Raw genomic sequence first — 20,290 nt, forward strand, 5'->3', positions numbered from 1 at the left:
AACCCGGACGGATGCAAGTTTTGAAAACATGATGATGCAATGCACATGATGACATGGCAAGATGCAACACGCAAGCGAATGACATGGCAACGACAATGAATAACTGAAAGACACCTGGCACATCAGTCTCGGGGTGTCACACAAGAATTCTTTGTTGGGGAACGTAGCAGAATTTTAAAATTTTCTACGCATCACCAAGATCAATCTATGGAGTCATCTAGCAACGATGGAGAGAGGAGTGCATCTACATACCCTTGTAGATCACGAGCGGAAGTGTTCAAGAGAACGGGGTTGATGGAGTCGTACTCGTCGTGATCCAAATCACCGAAGATCCTAGCGCCGAACGGACGGCACCTCCGTGTTCAACACACGTACGGAGCGAGGACGTCTCCCGCGCCTTGATCCAGCAAGGATGAGGGAGAGGTTGAGGAAGAGGGCTCCAACAGCAGCACGACGGCGTGGTGGTGGTGAAGCTGCAGTACTCCGGCAGGGCTTCGCCAAGCTCTTATGGAGGAGAGGTATTGGGGAGGGAAGGGGCTGCACCTTGGATGTTCTATGCAGCCCTCCCCTTGCCCCTCTATTTATAGGGGAAGGAGGAAGGGGGCCGGCCCCCTCTAGATGAGATCTAGATGGGGGGGGGGGCGGCCAAGGGGAGGGGGCTTGCCCCCAAGCAAGGGGGGCGCCCCCTTTAGGGTTCCCTCCCCCAACCCTAGGCGCATGGGCCCAAGGGGGGGATGCGGCCAGCCCATGTAGGGTTGGTTCCCCTTTCCTCTACAGCCCATTAGGCCCTTCCAGAGAGGTGGCCCCTCCCGGTGGACCCTCGGAACCCCTACGGTGGCCCCGGTACAATACCGATATGCCCCCGAACCTTTCCGGTGACCGTATGACAACTTCCTACATATAAATCTTCACCTCCGGACCATTCCGGAACTCCTCGTGATGTCCGAGATCTCATCCGGGACTCCGAACAACATTCGGTAATCACATACAAGTCTTCCTAACAATCCTAGCGTCATCGAACCTTAAGTGTGTAGACCCTACGGGTTCGGGAGACATGTAGACATGACCGAGACGACTCTCCGGTCAATAACCAACAGCGGGATCTGGATACGCATGTTGGCTCCCACATGCTCCACGATGATCTCATCGGATGAACCACGATGTCGAGGATTCAATCAATCCGTATACAATTCCCTTTGTCAATCGGTACGTTACTTGCCCGAGACTTGATCGTCGGTATCCCAATACCTTGTTCAGTCTCGTTACCGGCAAGTCACTTTACTCGTACCGTAATGCATGATCCCGTGATCAACCACTTGATCACATTGAGCTCATTATGATGATGCATTACCGAGTGGGCCCAGAGATACCTCTCCATCATACGGAGTGACAAATCCCAGTCTCGATTCGTGCCAACCCAACAGACACTTTTGGAGATACCTGTAATGTACCTTTATAGTCACCCAGTTACGTTGTGACGTTTGGCACACCCATGGCACTCCTACGGTGTCCGGGAGTTACACAATCTCATGGTCTAAGGAAATGATACTTGACATTCAGAAAAGCTACAGCAAACGAACTACACGATCTTTGAGCTATGCTTAGGATTGGGTCTTGTCCATCACATCATTCTCCTAATGATGTGATCCCGTTATCAATGACATCTAATGTCCATAGTCAGGAAACCATGACTATCCTTTGATCAACGAGCTAGTCAACTAGAGGCTCACTAGGGACGTGTTGTGGTCTATGTATTCACACATGTATTACAATTTCCGGATAACACAATTATAGCATGAACAATACAAAATTATCATGAACAAAGTAATATAATAATAACATTTTTATTATTGCCTCTAGGGCATATTTCCAACAGTCTCCCACTTGCACTAGAGTCAATATTCTAGTTACATTGTGATGAATCGAACACCATGCAGTTCTGGTGTTGATCATGTTTTGCTCTAGGGAGAGGTTTAGTCAATGGATCTGCTACATTCAGGTCCGTATGTACTTTACAAATCTCTATGTCTCCATTTTGAACACTTTCACGAATGGAGTTGAAGCGACGCTTGATATGCCTGGTCTTCCTGTGAAACCTGGGCTCCTTGGCAAGGGCAATAGCTCCAGTGTTGTCACAGAAGAGAGTCATCGGGCCTGACGCATTGGGTATGACTCCTAGGTCGGTAATGAACTCCTTCACCCAGACTGCTTCTTGTGCTGCCTTCGAGGCTGCCATGTACTCCACTTCACATGTAGATCCCGCCACAACGCTTTGCTTGCAACTGCACCAGCTTACTACCCCACCATTCAAAATATACACGTATCCGGTTTGTGACTTAGAGTCATCCAGATCTGTGTCGAAGCTAGCATCGACGTAACCCTTTACGACGAGCTCTTCGTCACCTCCATAAACGAGAAACATTTCCTTGGTCCTTTCAGGTACTTCGGGATATTCTTGACCGTTGTCCAGTGTTCCATGCCGGGATTACTTTGGTACCTTCCTACCAAACTTATGGCAAGGTTTACATCAGGTCTGGTACACAGCATAGCATACATGATAGACCCTATGGCCGAGGCATAGGGGACGACACTCATCTTTTCTCTATCTTCTGCCGTGGTAGGGCATTGAGCCGTGCTCAATCTCGTACCTTGCAATACAGGCAAGAACCCCTTCTTTGACTAATCCATTTTGAACTTCTTCAATATCTTGTCAAGGTACGTACTCTGTGAAAGACCAATGAGGCGTCTCGATCTATCTCTATAGATCTTGATGCCTAATATATAAGCAGCTTCTCCAAGGTCCTTCATTGAAAAACACTTGTTCAAGTAGGCCTTTATGCTTTCCAAGAATTCTATATCATTTCCCATCAACAGTATGTCATCCACATACAATATGAGAAATGCTACAGAGCTTCCACTCACTTTCTTGTAAATGCAGGCTTCTCCATAAGTCTGCATGAACCCAAACGCTTTGATCATCTCATCAAAACGAATGTTCCAACTCTGAGATGCTTGCACCAGCCCATAAATCGAGCGTTGGAGCTTGCACACCTTGTCAGCATTCTTAGGATCGACAAAACCTTCTGGCTGCACCATATACAATTCTTCCTTAAGGAAACCATTAAGGAATGCCGTTTTGACGTCCATTTGCCATATCATAGAATGCGGCAATTGCTAACATGATTCGAACGGACTTCAGCTTCGCTACGGGTGAGAAAGTCTCATCGTAGTCAACCCCTTGAACTTGTCGATAACCCTTAGCGACAAGCCGAGCTTTATAGATGGTCACATTACCATCCGCGTCTGTCTTCTTCTTAAAGATCCATTTATTTTCTATGGCTCGCCGATCAATGGGCAAGTCAGTCAAAGTCCATACTTCGTTTTCATACATGGATCCTATCTCGGATTTCATGGCTTCCAGCCATTTGTCGGAATCTGGGCCCGCCATCGCTTCTTCATAGTTCGAAGGTTCACCGTTGTCTAACAACATGATTTCCAAGACAGGGTTGCCGTACCACTCTGGCGCGGAACGTGTCCTTGTGGACCTACGAAGTTCAGTAGCAACTTGATCTGAAGTTTCATGATCATCATCATCAACTTCCTCTCTAGTCGGTGCAGGCACCTCAGGAACATTTTCTTGAGCTGCGCCACTTACCGGTTCAAGAGGTAATACTTCATCAAGTTCTACCTTCCTCCCACTTATTTCTTCCGAGAGAAACTCTTTCTCTAGAAAGGACCCATTCTTGGCAACAAAGATCTTGCCTTCGGATCTGAGGTAGAAGGTATACCCAACAGTTTCTTTAGGGTATCCTATGAAGACGCATTTTTCCGACTTGGGTTCGAGCTTTTTAGGTTGAAATTTCTTGACATAAGCATCACATCCCCAAACTTTTAGAAACGACGGCTTAGGTTTCTTCCCAAACCATAATTCATACGGTGTCATCTCAACGGATTTCGACGGAGCCCTATTTAAAGTGAATGCGGCAGTCTCTAAAGCATAGCCCCAAAATGACAGCGGTAAATCGGTAAGAGACATCATAGATCGCACCATATCTAATAGAGTGCGATTACGACGTTCGGACACACCATTACGCTGAGGTGTTCCAGGCGGCGTGAGTTGTGAAACTATTCCACATTTTCTTAAGTGTGTGCCAAATTCGTGACTCAAGTATTCTCTCCCACAATCTGATCGCAAGAACTTGATTTTCCTGTCACGTTGATTCTCAACCTCACTCTGAAATTCCTTAAACTTTTCAAAGGTCTCAGACTTGTGTTTCATTAAGTAGACATACCCATATCTACTCAAGTCATCAGTGAGGGTGAGAACATAACGATAGCCACCGCGAGCCTCAACACTCATTGGACTGCACATATCAGTATGTACAATTTCCAATAAGTTGGTTGCTCGCTCCATTGTTCCTGAGAACGGAGTCTTGGTCATTTTACCCATGAGGCATGGTTCGCACGTGTCAAATGATTCGTAATCGAGAGACTCTAAAAGTCCATCTGCATGGAGCTTCTTCATGCGTTTGACACCTATGTGACCAAGGCGGCAGTGCCACAAGTATGTAGGACTATCATTATCAACCTTACATCTTTTGGTATTTACACTATGAATATGTGTAGCATTACGCTCGAGATTAATTAAGAATAAACCATTCACCATCGGAGCTTATCTCTCATATAAATAGAACAACCATTATTCTCGGATTTAAATAAGTAGCCATCTCGAATTAAACGAGATCCTGATACAATGTTCATGCTCAAAGCTGGCACTAAATAACAATTATTGAGGTTTAAAACTAATCCCGTAGGTAAATGTAGAGGTAGCGTGCCGACGGCGATCACATCGACCTTGGAACCATTCCCGACGCGCATCGTCACCTCGTCCTTCGCCAGTCTCCGCTTATTCCGCAGCTCCTGCTTTGAGTTACAAATGTGAGCAACCGCGCTGGTATCAAATACCCAGGAGCTACTACGAGTACTGGTAAGGTACACATCAATTACATGTATATCACATATACCTTTCGTGTTGCCGGCCTTCTTGTCCGCTAAGTATTTGGGGGCAGTTCCGCTTCCAGTGACCACTTCCCTTACAATAAAAACACTCAGTCTCGGGCTTGGGTCCATTCTTTGGCTTCTTTCCGGCAGCTTGCTTACCGGGCACGACAACTCCCTTGCCGTCCTTCTTGAAGTTCTTCTTACCCTTGCCTTTCTTGAACTTAGTGGTTTTATTCACCATCAACACTTGATGTTCCTTTTTGACTTCTACCTCTGCTGATTTCAGCATTGAATATACCTCAGGAATGGTCTTTTCCATCCCCTGCATATTGAAGTTCATCACAAAGCTCTTGTAGCTCGGTGGAAGCGACTGAAGGATTCTGTCAATGACCACGTCATCCGGGAGATTAACTCAAGCGGTTATGCAATCCAGACATTTTGAGTATGTGCTCACTGACAGAACTATTTTCCTCCATCTTATAGCTGAAGAACTTGTCGGAGACTTCATATCTCTCGACCCGGGCATGAGCTTGAAAAACCATTTTCAGCTCTTCGAACATCTCATATGCTCCGTGTCTCTCAAAACGCTTTTGGAGCCCCGGTTCTAAGCTGTAAAGCATGCCGCACTGAACAAGGGAGTAATCATCAGTACGTGACTGCCAAGCGTTCATAACGTCTTGGTTCTGTGGGACGGGTGCGTCACCTAGCGGTGCTTCTAGGACATAATCTTTCTTGGCAGCTATGAGGATGATCCTCAGGTTCCGGACCCAGTCCGTATAGTTGCTGCCATTGTCTTTGAGCTTGGTTTTCTCTAGGAACGCATTGAAGTTGAGGACAACGTGGGCCATTTGATCTACAAGACATATTGTAAAGATTTTAGACTAAGTTCATGATAATTAAGTTCATCTAATCAAATTATTCAATGAACTCCCACTCAGATAGACATCCCTCCAGTCATCTAAGTATAACATGATCTGAGTTAACTAGGCCGTGTCCGATCATCATGTGAGACGGACTAGTCAACATCGGTGAACATCTTCATGTTGATCGTATCTTCTATACGACTCATGCTCGACCTTTCGGTCTTCTGTGTTCCGAGGCCATGTCTGTACATGCTAGGCTCGTCAAGTTAACCTAAGTGTATTGCGTGTGTAAATCTGGCTTACACCTGTTGTATTCGAACGTTAGAATCTATCACACCCGATCATCACGTGGTGCTTCGAAACAACGAACCTTCGCAATGGTGCACAGTTAGGGGGAACACTTTCTTGAAATTATTACGAGGGATCATCTTATTTAAGCTACCGTCGTTCTAAGCAAATAAGATGTAAAACATGATAAACATCACATGCAATCAAACAATGACATGATATGGCCAATATCATTTGCTCCTTTTGATCTCCATCTTTGGGGATCCATGGTCATCGTTGTCACCGGCATGACACCATGATCTCCATCATCATGATCTCCATCATCGTGTCTTCTTGAAGTTGTCTCATCATTTATTACTTCTACTACTATGGCTAACGCTTTAGCAATAAAGTAAAGTAATTACATGACGTTTATGTTGACACGCAGGTCATAAATAAATAAAGACAACTCCTATGGCTCCTGCCGGTTGTCATACTCATCGACATGCAAGTCGTGATTCCTATTACAAGAACATGATCATCTCATACATCACATATATCATTCATCACATCCTTTGGCCATATCACATCACAAAACACTTGCTGCAAAAACAAGTTAGACGTCCTCTAATTGTTGTTGCAAGTTTTTACGTGGCTGCCATAGGATTCTAGCAAGAACGTTTCTTACCTACGCCAAAACCACAACGTGAATTGCCAATTTCTATTTACCCTTCATAAGGACCCTATTCATCGAATCCGATCCAACTGAAGTGGGAGAGACAGACACCCGCCAGCCACCTTATGCAACTAGTGCATGTCAGTCAGTGGAACCAGTCTCACGTAAGCGTACGTGTAAGGTCGGTCCGGGCCGCTTCATCCCACGATGCCGCCGAATCAAGATAAGACTAGTAACGGCAAGCCAATTGAGAATTTCGACGCCCACAACTGCTTTGTGTTCTACTCGTGCATAGTAACTACGCATAGACCTAGCTCATTATGCCACTGTTGAGGAACGTAGCAGAATTTTAAAATTTTCTACGCATCACCAAGATCAATCTATGGAGTCATCTAGCAACGAGGGAGAGAGGAGTGCATCTACATACCCTTGTAGATCACGAGCGGAAGCGTTCAAGAGAACGGGGTTGATGGAGTCATACTCGTCGTGATCCAAATCACCGAAGATCCTAGCGCCGAATGGACGGCACCTTCGCGTTCAACACACGTACGGAGCGAGGACGTCTCCCGCGCCTTGATCCAGCAAGGAGGAGGGAGAGGTTGAGGAAGAGGGCTCCAACAGCAGCACGACGGCGTGGTGGTGGTGAAGCTGCAGTACTCCGGCAGGGCTTCGTCAACCTCTTATGGAGGAGGAGAGGTGTTGGGGAGGGGCTGCGCCTTGGATGTTTTATGCAGCCCCCCCTTGCCCCTCTATTTATAGGGGAAGGAGGAAGGGGGCCGGCCCCCTCAGATGAGATCTAGAGGGGGGGCGGCGGCCAAGGGGAGGGGGCTTGCCCCCCAAGCAAGGGGGGCGCCCCCTTTAGGGTTCCCCCCCCCAACCCTAGGCGCATGGGCCCAAGGGGGGGATGCGGCCAGCCCATGTAGGGCTGGTTCCTCTTTCCTCTACAGCCCATTAGGCCCTCCGAGAGAGGTGGCCCCTCCCGGTGGACCCCCGGAACCCCTCCGGTGGCCCCGGTACAATACCGATATGCCCCCGAACCTTTCCGGTGACCGTATGACAACTTCCTACATATAAATCTTCACCTCCGGACCATTCCGGAACTCCTCGTGACGTCCGGGATCTCATCCGGGACTCTGAAAACAACATTCGGTAATCACATACAAGTCTTCCTAACAACCCTAGCGTCACCGAACCTTAAGTGTGTAGACCCTATGGGTTCGGGAGACATGTAGACATGACCGAGACGACTCTCCGATCAATAACCAACAGCGGGATCTGGATACCCATGTTGGCTCCCACATGCTCCACGATGATCTCATCGGATGAACCACGATGTCGAGGATTCAATCAATCCGTATACAATTCCCTTAGTCAATCGGTATGTTACTTGCCCGAGACTCGATCGTCGGTATCCCAATACCTTGTTCAGTCTCGTTACCGGCAAGTCACTTTACTCGTACCGTAATGCATGATCCCGTGATCAACCACTTGATCACATTGAACTCATTATGATGATGCATTACCGTGTGGGCCCAGAGATACCTCTCCGTCATACGGAGTGACAAATCCCAGTCTCGATTCGTGCCAACCCAACAGACACTTTTGAGATACCTGTAATGTACCTTTATAGTCACCCAGTTACGTTGTGACGTTTGGCACACCCAAGGCACTCCTACGGTGTCCGGGAGTTACACAATCTCATGGTCTAAGGAAATGATACTTGACATTCAGAAAAGCTACAGCAAACGAACTACACGATCTTTGAGCTATGCTTAGGATTGGGTCTTGTCCATCACATCATTCTCCTAATGATGTGATCCCGTTATCAATGACATCTAATGTCCATAGTCAGGAAACCATGACTATCCTTTGATCAACGAGCTAGACAACTAGAGGCTCACTAGGGACGTGTTGTGGTCTATGTATTCACACATGTATTACGATTTCCGGATAACACAATTATAGCATGAACAATAGACAATTATCATGAACAAAGAAATATAATAATAACCTTTTTATTATTGCCTCTAGGGCATATTTCCAACATTCTTCACGGGAAAGATTGATATACTCCTTTTGCGCATCATTGAGGATAGATGTGTCTAAGAAGAACAAGTGCTTCTCTCATTCCAACAATCTAGTTCGCTCCTCATTGCTCACCTTCCTCTCCTCGGCCGCCACCCTCCTCTCCTCGGCCACCAACCTCCTCTCCTCGGCCGCGGCATCTTGGTTCCTTGCCATTTTCCTCATCTTGTTGGCTTCTTTTCTTGCCTTCACAATAGCTTCCATAGCATTTTTGAGCTCATCATCTCCTTTCCTCTTCTTCTTTTATTTTGCGTCTTTCTTGCACCCATCCGGTCGTTTTGGCTTCGAGTATGAAACCGAGTTGGGTGTGGGGCTTCTCTTCCCGTCATCACTTGATGCATCCTCCTCGTCATCATCATCATCCAACTCAATTGTTCGTTTGCGTTTGTTGCTCAAATCCAAATCATCCAAATCATCACGCTTCTTCCATTTCTCATCATCCTTCAACACGTCATAGCAATGAGGCAAGGTAAATGGCCTTCCTTTCTTGATCTTCCCCTTCTTGGTCCTCTTCTCCTCTCCTTTGAACAAGTTTTGTGCAATGTTGTACTACATGAAAACAAAACAAGTTAGCACTTCAAACACCAACAAGTATGATGAACATGGATGAAATGCCACTTACTCTATCGTCCTCATTGGTGCCACTTGGGTTCAACTTGTCAACCGCCTTTTGTGCGGCCGCCCACTTTTGACAATCCTTGTTGATTGTCAACCACCGCCGAAGAGATCGCTCGGAGCGGTCAATTCCACTCACGTTGCGAACATCAAAGTGTTCGTTCATCCGATTCCAATAAGCATCTCTACTTTGATCACCTTCAACGGATGGATCCCTCGACACTTGCAACCAAGTATTGCATAGTAAGATGTCTTCGGCGCTGGTGTAATTGCCCGCTCTTCATTTCGGTGCGTCGAAAATGCCCTCACCATCCTCATCCACCTCGAACTCATGGTCATCAAAGTGCATGTCATTGGTTTGAGACCAATGCGAATTGTTAGAACCAACACCCATAGTTGACATGTATGCATCATTGTTGAGACTACGAAATATATAGAACAATGCAAATAAGCTATCTATATGAACGCATTCAAAAAATAACAAGAAAAGAAAAGTTGGGAATTTTTTCTACATTTGGGGCATATCGTCGAACACGTTGTGCGCGTCGGCCGCCGACTCAACGAGTGAGCTCGCCGGCGCTTCGGTAGCCACCGCGCCCGTCACACGCCCTGCAAGCTTCTTCCTCCTCGTTTTCGAGGTGCCGGAGCCATCCGCCGCCTTGTTCTTCTTTGCGGATGTCTTGCCCTTTTTCGGCCGCGCCGCATTTGGGAGCTTCGGGGGGGGGGGGGGGGCACGGGGCCGCGCCGGCGCGACGCCACCCGCCGCCGAGGTCATCCGCGGCGGGATGAACAGACCGCGCGCGAGGCCGATGCTAGGAGGAGCTCCGGCGGAGGCGAGGCCAACGCTCCCCGCGCTAGGGTTTGTGGCGGCGGCGGCGGCGGTGGAGGGGTCGCGGCTGTAGGATGGGATGAGCGGGGTGTCGGCGCGTGCGTCCATCGGGTCCAGTTCGCCGGCGCCGGCGCGCGTAGGGTGAAGGTGGTGGGGAGGAGAGAGTGCGGCGCGAGCGCTCGTGTATTGGCGATTCGGACCGCGCGCCCAACTTCATATGCTGCGTGCGGTTATTGCGCGCCTGCTGGAGCCACTCTACCGGTTGCGCACGCGCTAAAATGGCTAAATTTGCGGTGCGGCGCTTGTTTAGCGCGGTTGTTAGAGATGCTCTTAGGCGTGGGCTTTGCCGGTTGTGTCCGTAGCTCCACTAGCTATAGGAACAGTTTTTATTTTTTCGTTCACTCATTTCCCTCCTTTTTTACTCTATTATTCTTTTTGATACCCAGTTAAAAACTTAGAATATTGTTTCGAATACCAAAAAATGTTTTGTATTCAAATATGGTTTACAATTTTATACCCGTGCGCTGGTAGCTGTGCCGAGTGCGACCAGTGTGCATACAGCTCGATCGGCATGCGTGGACGAGTGAAAAAAAAAAGCTACTAGTACGTACTAGAAATGTAGTAGCAGTAGCTGAGACAAAGCTCACCATAGCCGGCGCGCATTATCACAAGCACAGAAGACATGAAAAATGTCTTCACCCTCTCTCCCACATACTAGGAGGTACCTTGAATCTCCAAAGTCCTCTACTATTTATTTTTTTATGTTGCCAAAGAAATTGTTGCAGCACGTCAAGCAAAAGGGAGAACTTCAGGCGGGGCTTGGCACGCGGAAATTAGGTTCCAAACCTTCCTGTGTCCATCACGGGCGCTTCTTGTGGAAGTTAAAAAAGGAGCATAGAGCTCTCGGGCAGCTATAAAAAAAAGCTACTAGTACGTACTAGAAACGTAGTAGCAGTAGCTGAGACAAAGCTCACCATAGCCGGCGCATTATCACATAGCCAGTAAGCACTTTGTACTGTGAATTGGTCATTCTTCTTTGGTTCCCAAGCAATGAAATCATCTCCAAAACGCGGACATAGCCATATACGACAAATCGCTTGGACATCCACAAGCAAGAAGAACAGATTCAAACGGGACAAGTTCACAGGTTGCCTCGGACCGGTTTGCGATGGAAGTCTCAGAAGGACCCGTTGACAAATCTCAGCTACTTGGATGAGATGTAGAGCTCCAAAATTAGAAAACGAGAGTCGGCTCACACAAACACTATGAAACCGGCGTTTGTGCTCACGAGGGAAAGCACTGAACACACGGGCAGACACAATGACATGTTTCATGTCATGGTTCTAATAGTAATAGCTTGAACATGACCCGAATAGACTCAGTGTCGGACAGTCTCCAGACATGGCACACACATTGCTCCGTGTTGTTTATTCGCATATGATTGTAGCAACATCTTAGATAAGACGGATGGAGTAACATACAAATACAATCGTGCATTTTGGTATTTTTATATCGGCAGCGAACGCTCACTGCTCAGTAACAAATAACTAAATTACTCTTGACCGGCATATTTGTATTCCCATTCTTGGTATAAGTTGGCCTCCAGACTACTTTGGAGGATAGCGCGGGAGCGGCCCCGGCCGCACCTGGTAGGAAGGGCAGGGCCGGCCCTGGGTAGGGGCAAGAAGTGCGACGCCCTAGGACCCCACCTGATGAGGGGTCCCAACCTGTGTGGTACGTACGCTATACATCCCATCATTTTATTGGTCAGCCAATCGTTTCTTCAAGTAGAGTTCGGATTCCATCGATCTAACCAAGGGGCTAACGCCACAGCCGCTGTTTCTTCTCCCCGCATCTGTTTTCTCGTTCTCCGTTCCGCTCCTCTTCCGAAGCACCTAGCAATGATTATGATTGGTTTCGTTGATCACTCTTAAATTTTTCATCACTACTACTCGTACCTTATGAATTTCTCTTTTCTTTTTCTGCAGCACGCTACCTATAAGTACGTCACATCCTATGAGCAGCCGCAGGGGGTAGGCCAGCCGAACCACATCAGTTATGTTTGCTTTGCAACTAGGATGGACACCGCCTCAAAAAGTTCTAGTAACTTTTCAGTCTGTTTTCCATTTGATCTTTGTACTCAATTATATAATTTTAGCTCACTAGTTGGTCTTCTCTTTCTATACAGGTTTCTCAAACACGAAATTGAGGATGGAGCGAGGTCGAAGATGTTTGGAATTGGCTAGTTTAATTTCTACTTTTCTCCTCCAATGATTCAGCTGTCCCCCCTCCTTTCCTGCAGTATACGTATAACCTAAAAAGCTTTGTTGGTTGTTTGCTAAAATTTACCATGTCCCTGGTGTATTATGAGATCGTATTTGCTAATGAATTCTTGGTACTGTTGTTTAGTTAGATGTTTGAAGTTCGATAAACTTTTATGATATATATCAGTATGAATGAAATTATTGACTATGTCCTTCAAAAAGAAATGTCTTTCTTCATGAGGCTCATTTTTGAAACTCGCCCCGGGCCTCAGAAAAGTCAGGACAGGCCCTGAGGAAGGGGACGCCCAGGTTCCCCTCACACCGTCTCGCTTCACGTTGCTTAAATCACCTGCAGCATTAGACATGCGGGACATCACGTCAGACATGCAAAAAAAATGTTTATATTCGAACAAAAAGGAGTGGTAAAATCTAGAGTTGATACATACCTCTGGCGGCGAGCACGGCCTGCGCGACGAACGCGAGCGAGGCGAGCACCACGCACAGGAGCGCAGCCAAGTTCCTGACGAGAGCCATAGTTGAAGCCTCAAGGAAGGAAGGAAGGAAGGAAGGAAGGATGCGTGTGTTACTTCTGTGCTTGGAGAAGCTAATGCCTGCACAGCTGCACTGCACCGATGCCGTATTTATACCCGTGCGCTGGTCGCTGCGCCCAGTGCGACCAGTACCTGTGTGCATAAAGCTCGATCGGCATGCGTAGACGAGTCAAAAGCCAGTCCGTAGAAATGTAGCGGTGACTAATTTGTCCGCAGACTTTGCGGACTCTGGAGGCTACGTTTCAGCTGAGCGGCTGTCGTTGAACGAACAAAAGTCAGCGTTTGTTTTCCTGACCATCCGGAGCAAGAGGGAAGCTCTGCCTTTTTATATATGGGTCCAGTTTTTTTGGCAATTTAAAAAATAAGCCGCCTCATCCTCAGTTTTTTCATAAGCCGCTTCTTTTATTCATTGGACTTCTAAACTAGTTATGAGATAATTAATTTAGAAGTCTTAACAAACTTAAATGATGGCTTATTTTTTAAGCTAGGGAGAGGCAACTTATTTTTTAAGCCGCCTAAAAGAACTGGTCCATGATAGCGATCGACTACCGAGTCCTGGTAGGTGGGTCCAGCTTGCATGCACAAGAGCCTCTCAGCATCTTTGACTTTTCTTTCTGTCGCATGACTGAATGAGGCACTCTTTTCGTAAAACTAATAAAAAAGCGATTAGATAACTACTTTCGTGATATAAATGTTTTTATATTAGTTTACAGAGTGAGTATTTGGTTGATCTACTACCTCTATAAAAGAAAAAAAAGGATAGATCCAAACAATCAGGTCCATCCATCAATAAGATCTAATGGTCCTTAATCCTTCAGTGTTTAACACCGCCATCACGCATTAATAAGCCACTAACACTGCACCGCAGTTAAAAAAGAGATGCCAACAACGCACGACCTATCGCCCACTCCTCACGCCCGCACGACCTCACAGCACGGAAGGGCAGCCGCGGGAGCCATCGACCGATGGAGCCACCCTTCACCGTAGGTCGCCGCGGGAGCCGTCGCGCTCTTAGCCGCGGGAGCCGCCGCCAGGGACGCCGCCGCGATGCCGCGGGAGCCGCCGCCAGGGACGCCGCCGCGATGCCGCGGGAGCCGCTGACGGAGCCGCCCGCCGCGCCCTTCGAGCCGCAAGTCGCCGTTCCTCTTCTGCTTCCCAGCGGCCAAATGCGAGCGTACAACCAAGTAAGTTTCTTTTACATAGTTGTTTCTTGGTACACTGAAGCTCAACTATTCCTAATGACGATTTTAATCATCTGATAGCCGAGCAGCTAAGTCAACCGCTTGCCTCATGGCCTGAATCTCAATCGTGAATGCATCAGGGACATGAGCCATCCGGCCAGCTTTGCAGGCCACCACATCCCGAGCATGATCCCGAACCACCACACCCCAGGCTGCATGATATTGGCCTGGAACAAATGCGCCGTCAGTGTTAAATTTTAGCGTACCGGGTTGCGGCGCTCGCCATACTGCTGCCTCTTTCTGCACACTCTCCTTTTTCGGACACATAACCTCCATACCGCTGCCTCTTTTGTATTGAAGGATGTACAGTTGTACACTGAGAACTCATTTAGCAGCGCTAATAATCATTTGACTAAATGATTCAATACTCAATTCATCTTTGCTCCATTAGGCCCACGAAGCCATGCACTGAGGTGCTCAACGAAATCCTTTTCCATGAGCTAGCTTCTTTTCTTTCTTCATCTACAAAATTCAGCACATGGTTGTCTAAATATGTGCAGCTTTGTGTAATGGCAATTTGTAGATGACACAATGAAATTATTTAGATATAGCTGAGAAACGTTAATCTATTTGACAAAATAATGGCATCTACAATAGTTCTGCATAATGAAGTTAAGAACAATGTCTGTGAATTCTGAAGATTTTTAATAGTTCTGATGTATGTTAACTTTATAAAATACATGCCTTAGCCACCTTCTACTCTTAGTCCTAAAATAATCATTCTATTGGGTGAAACACTATATATTTCTGTGAGTGCTAATTGTGTATTGGTCAAATGGAATTAGTAAAGTAAAACATGATTGTGGAGTTAACCATGTCACCCTGTTAGTAATCCACACCAGCCCTGTAGGTAACTGGGTCATCACACACAAGCAGAATCTGAATATACGATGAGCAGTGCTTTCTGCAAAACTGCAATTATCTAACTTTTAGCATATAAAAGATCAAAGAGAACAACACTTGCTAATAGACAGTAGTGCATGAGTGCTACATGCTACAAGTTTTGTGTAAGTATATAGACAGTAGTGCTCCAGAGTGTCCCACTGTATATAAGAATTTTTACCCCTCCACTAAAAGATCTATTGGTAATAAATATTTCTTATTGAGACAAATCGTCTGCTGTTCTTTTGTTGAATGGATACAAGGCACCCTGCAGCCTCTCTACTTGCAAAATAAATGCTCTTCTTGGTACACTCATGACAGTAGACCTTTTAGCTCAAGTTATAGAAGTATATTTTTTAGGGTGCTTCCTATTTGGATATGACGTGCTTTAGTTGGATTGGCTAAAAAGATTGAACATTCCTGTAAATGTATTTGGTTCAAATTTTTTTCTTCAGTTGGAGTTGCAAAAAAAGATCGAACATTCCCATAAATATGTTAGATCTCCTTTGCATTCGCACAAAAAATGTACCTCATCAATGAAATCTCAACTATGTATGTTTCAACCATGTTATGTCAAGTTCTCATTGTTTTGATGGTTTCTAGGAGCATGTGGCAGAGGAGCGGAGGCGTGGGACGCAACATGGGGCAGAGGAGCAATGGCGTGGTGGTTACGCAGAGGGAATGTTCGTGAGGACGAAACGGTACATATTTTTAGGGGCTAATTGCTGGGATTAATTAAGCATGCACTTAACGTGGTTGATGGTTGATGGCTTGATGCTCAATATTGGGAGGATTTCAACTTTCTCATTGATGTGGTCTATGGCGAGAGCAAAGTACAAATGTGATTATTTAAATATATGGACTAGCTAGAAAGCATACCAAAAATATGCTTTTTGAAAGTACCCTTTCCTCTGAACATGTATGTGTCCCGGTGCTCCACATTCCATTGAATTCTGGACAAATATGCTACTTCCTATTACTACCTTTTCCTCTATTACTTTATTATATCTTGCTAATTTTGCCTTTTTTTAGAAACGCAGTATGCTAATTTACCCTTTATATCTATTACTGAATTTGTAGATGATTAGATTTTCAGAAGAAAAAAAATCTATTATGATATCCACATCTTGGCAAATTGGCACCGACAAGAAGAAATAGAGTACCGCAATTCAAGTTCATGAAGTTTATGCAGAAATATGTTTTACTTCTAGAGCCTACTAGACTTGGGGCTAATTGCATTTGATTGCTGAAGTACCAGTCAATCTCTTGAGACTGGATGATGTAATTATTGCAGATCTCTGGGTTGTATGGTACATGAGAAATAACGGTATGTTCAGAGGGGATTTTAACACCTTCCAAAACTATTAACATTTCTTAACACTCTGTCATGTTGAGTGGGCAGACTCACTTGCCTTTTAGACTTGGTTAGCACTCCAAATGCGGCATTTAACCTCTCGCTGATGTACCATTATCATCAAATTATATTCAAAAGTTTGACTCTCTTTGTTAGATCTTTCATACCAGAACACCTTTGCACTTTACATCTGCAAAACTAACATAGAATGGGTACAAAATGGTTTGATGGAGAATGATATGCCATAAGAATAAGAAATCAGTATCATTTTTTATCTAAAAGTGTTGCTTCTTGCAGGTATGAAGTAGTAACTCCACTAGAGAACATCATGGATATGGAGGTGGAGCACCCATGCTTTTCATAGATATAGATACTGATATTGCCATGTTCCGGTGAAGGGTAATCATTGTCATATGTGTATTCTGGAAGTTGAAACGATTAAATACATAGTAAGGGCTTCTAAGTCATGGTTACTATGACTTACCACATGGATGGACTTTCCTGTCTCATAGCTTCTGTCTGAATTGCTCTCACTCATCTTGAGTTCTTGACTAAGATATATGTCTGCAGCCCCTGAGGATTTGGATGAACAGTATGTCAATGTCAACCTAGATGATGGTGACTTCTTCTGCGTCGAGCATCATCATCAAGGTATTTCTTTCCACAAACAGAAATTAAAATGTGTAGTGATGGATGAAAATGGAACCTAAATTAAAATGTTATAGCTTGGAACACACTTGTATGCACCAGTAAATTCTACTGGCTACCTCCATAAGTGAAGCACAAACCTTGGTTGATATGATAGTAGACTGTTGGCTGACAGAAACCAATACCCGGATTTGTTGGAACTAGAAACTCCAACTTGTAATGTACTTTCACCATCAACTGCTAAGCCATTAACTTTTTAGTCTTTATGCGTGAGCATTAGGTTTGCGGAAATTATATCGTTAGGTATAATTTTTGCTTACAAACATGCTCTGAAGTCTGAACTGGGATGTGTCCATCTGCTTGGAGCTCCAAGATCCATAGAGCAGACAGGTCAGAAGAAATAAGATTGACCTTCTTCCGAAGAAAATAAAATGAACTGTGCTAAGTTGCGATGATGTTGATTGGAGAAATTATCTATCTACTACCACTATAAAAGCACGAAGTGCGGAGATCCAAAACAACATCTTACGCGTCTATTGATCTCTATATGGTCCAGATCGCCCACTAAAATGTGTTTGATTAAAACTCCTGTTTAGCAACCGCAATCGTGGAAGTGGTAATCAAAACAGGAACCACCGCACGCCGCACCCGCACACGTCCATTCCCATCCCCGCGGTAACCTTCACGACTAAATCCACCACTCACACCTCCCCCACCCGCGTCGTCTCCTCCTTCCCGCTCCCTCCCCTCCCCCTTCCCTCGCCCTCTTCGAATGGAGCCCAGTGTAGGGCCTCCACCAAACCCTAATCATTCGGGGGCGGTGGCTCGCCCGTCTGCCCGCCACCCGACCTCAATCTGATTGATTGCTCCCAGCGACCGCCCGGTGGTTGCGCCCCTCGCCCGCGCGGAGGCGCCGGTGGTCAGGACCGGCGGAGGCTGTGCGTGCCGTGAGGCGAAAGGAGCAGGAGCAGGAGGAGGACGAGGGGGCGTTGATTCCGTGCGGAACAGGGACGATGTGGAGGCTGGAGGAGACGGGGAGGCGACGGTGAATGGGAGCAGCGGGACGCTGCAGGGGCGAGCTTTCTACATGGATGCCAGCCGCTATACTGATGGGAGTGAGGGGCGCCGCCGCCGCACCAACAGGAGCGAGGGCCACCGCCGCCGCTCCTCCTCTGATGGACGTGCCGCACGGACGCGAGCGTGGGCTGCTGCAGCAGCCCGCCGGACCATCTCTGACGTGAGGTTCTTCTTTACCTTAACACTACTTTGATCAGATTTTTCTTTACCTTTACATCAAACCGTTGGCTGGGTGTAGGAAGCTGCTAATGGGACCTAAGCATTGGTTGCTCATTGCAATCTGGGTTAATTGAAACACCAATTTTTCCCACCTGTTCAATTAGAGGAACCTGCACTTGCGACAACAAAATTAATAATGACAAAAATGATGAACATCAAAGTTCATAGGCAGAATCCTCATGGTAGATTTGGGTAAAACCTCACAAATACAAAAGAGTAACAAAGAACAAGACTATACTTGCGCTCCTAATTTCGCTGTTGGGGGATTGGAGTAATTTGTAAATGCTACTACTAAGAAGGGAGAATAGTATCTTGATTATTAAGATTCTTTCTTCGTATTGTGCTTGGAGTAGGTTGATTATAAATTTTGCAATACTGCTCAATAGGTGTGATACGTCTCCAATGTATCTATAATTTTTTATTGCTCCATGCTATATTATCTATTGTTTTGGACTATATTGGGCTTTATTTTCCACTTTTATATTATTTTTGGGACTAACCTATTAACCGGAGGCCTAGCCCAGAATTGCTGTTTTTTTTCCTATTTCGGTGTTTCAAAGAAACGGAATATCAAACGGAGTCCAAACGGAATAAAATCTTCGGGAACGTGATTTTCTCATCAAACGTGATCCAGGAGACATGGACCCTGCTCCAAGGAACAAAAGAGGCGGTCACGAGGGTGGGGGGCGCCCCCCCCTAGGGCGCGCCCCCTGCCTCGTGGGCCCCTCGTTGCACCTCCGGCGTACTTCTTCCTCCTATATATACACACGTACCCCCAAACGTTCAGAACAGGAGCCAAAAACCTAATTCCACTGCCGCAACTTTCTGTATCCACGAGATCCCATCTTGGGGCCTGTTCCGGAGCTCCGCCGGAAGAGGGCCGTCATCACGGAGGGCTTCTACATCATCCTAGCCCCTCCAATGAAGTGTGGGTAGTTTACCTCAGACCTTCAGGTCCATAGTTAGTAGATAGATGACTTCTTTTCTCTCTTTGAATCTCAATACAAAGTTCTCCCCCTCTTGTGGAGATCTATTCGATGTAATCTTCTTTTTGCGGTGTGTTTGTTGAGACCGATGAATTGTGGGTTTATGATCAAGTCTATCTATGAATAATATTTGAATCTTCTCTGAATTCTTTTATGTATGATTGGTTATCTTTGCAAGTCTCTTCGAATTATCTGTTCGGTTTGGCCAACTAGATTGGTAGTTCTTGTCACGGGAGAAGTGCTTAGCTTTGGGTTTGATCTTGCGGTGTCCTTACCCAGTGACAGAAGGGGCAGCAAGGTACGTATTGTATCGTTGCCATTGAGGATAACAAGATGGGGTTTATTTCATATTGCATGAATTTATCTCTCTACATCATGTCATCTTGCTTAAGGCGTTACTCTGTTTTTAACTTAATACTCTAGATGCATGCTGGATAGCGGTCGATGAATGGAGTAATAGTAGTAGATGCAGAATCGTTTTGATCTACTTGTCACGGACGTGATGCCTATATACATGATCATGCCTAGATATTCTCATAACTATGCTCAATTCTGTCAATTGTTCAACAGTAATTTGTTCACCCACCGTTGAATACTTATGCTCTTGAGAGAAGCCACTAGTGAAACCTATGGCCCCGTGGTCTATTCTCATCATATCAATCTCCATCACTTTAATCTTGTTTTGCTTTTTACTTTGCTTTTACTTTTTATTTTGCATCTTTATACCAAAAA

The 20,290-nt window shown here is 45.9% G+C and overlaps 1 protein-coding gene across 5 annotated transcripts; it reads left to right on the forward strand.

Annotated features, from left to right (window-relative positions):
• The first annotated feature begins 14,040 nt into the window (after window positions 1–14,040).
• Window positions 14,041–19,716, forward strand: LOC125538958 (uncharacterized). Of its 5 annotated transcripts, none has more exons than XR_007296583.2 (5): window positions 14,041–14,335; window positions 15,878–15,975; window positions 16,926–17,077; window positions 17,199–17,279; window positions 19,207–19,716. XR_007296583.2 is itself a non-coding variant. In XM_048702279.2 (5 exons), exons 1-4 carry the CDS (start codon window positions 14,117–14,119, stop codon window positions 17,238–17,240), a joined length of 402 nt encoding a protein of 133 aa, XP_048558236.1. In that variant the 5' UTR covers window positions 14,041–14,116; the 3' UTR covers window positions 17,241–17,279; window positions 19,207–19,716. The 5 variants fall into 5 exon arrangements, 3 of the variants coding, with proteins under 3 accessions (XP_048558236.1, XP_048558235.1, XP_087400568.1); XM_048702279.2 differs by having other exon boundaries at window positions 16,926–16,968; XM_087544442.1 differs by having other exon boundaries at window positions 14,056–14,165; window positions 14,201–14,335; window positions 16,926–16,968; window positions 17,199–19,716.
• The last annotated feature ends 574 nt before the right edge of the window (window positions 19,717–20,290 follow it).

The sequence above is a fragment of the Triticum urartu genome, chromosome 2A, assembly GCF_056163025.1.
Source record: "Triticum urartu cultivar PI428250 chromosome 2A, HENAU_Tu73, whole genome shotgun sequence".
NCBI lineage: Eukaryota > Viridiplantae > Streptophyta > Magnoliopsida > Poales > Poaceae > Triticum > Triticum urartu.

What these genes read in the sequence shown, in the direction of transcription:
- LOC125538958 (XM_048702278.2), top strand. Translation starts at nt 14,117, where the DNA reads ATGGAGCCACCCTTCACCGTAGGTCGCCGCGGGAGCCGTCGCGCTCTT. An exon ending in AAATGCGAGCGTACAACCAA is followed by an intron (nt 14,336 to 15,877) that starts GTAAGTTTCTTT and finishes GATGGTTTCTAG; the next exon opens with GAGCATGTGGCAGAGGAGCG. An exon ending in ATGTTCGTGAGGACGAAACG is followed by an intron (nt 15,976 to 16,925) that starts GTACATATTTTT and finishes TGCTTCTTGCAG; the next exon opens with GTATGAAGTAGTAACTCCAC.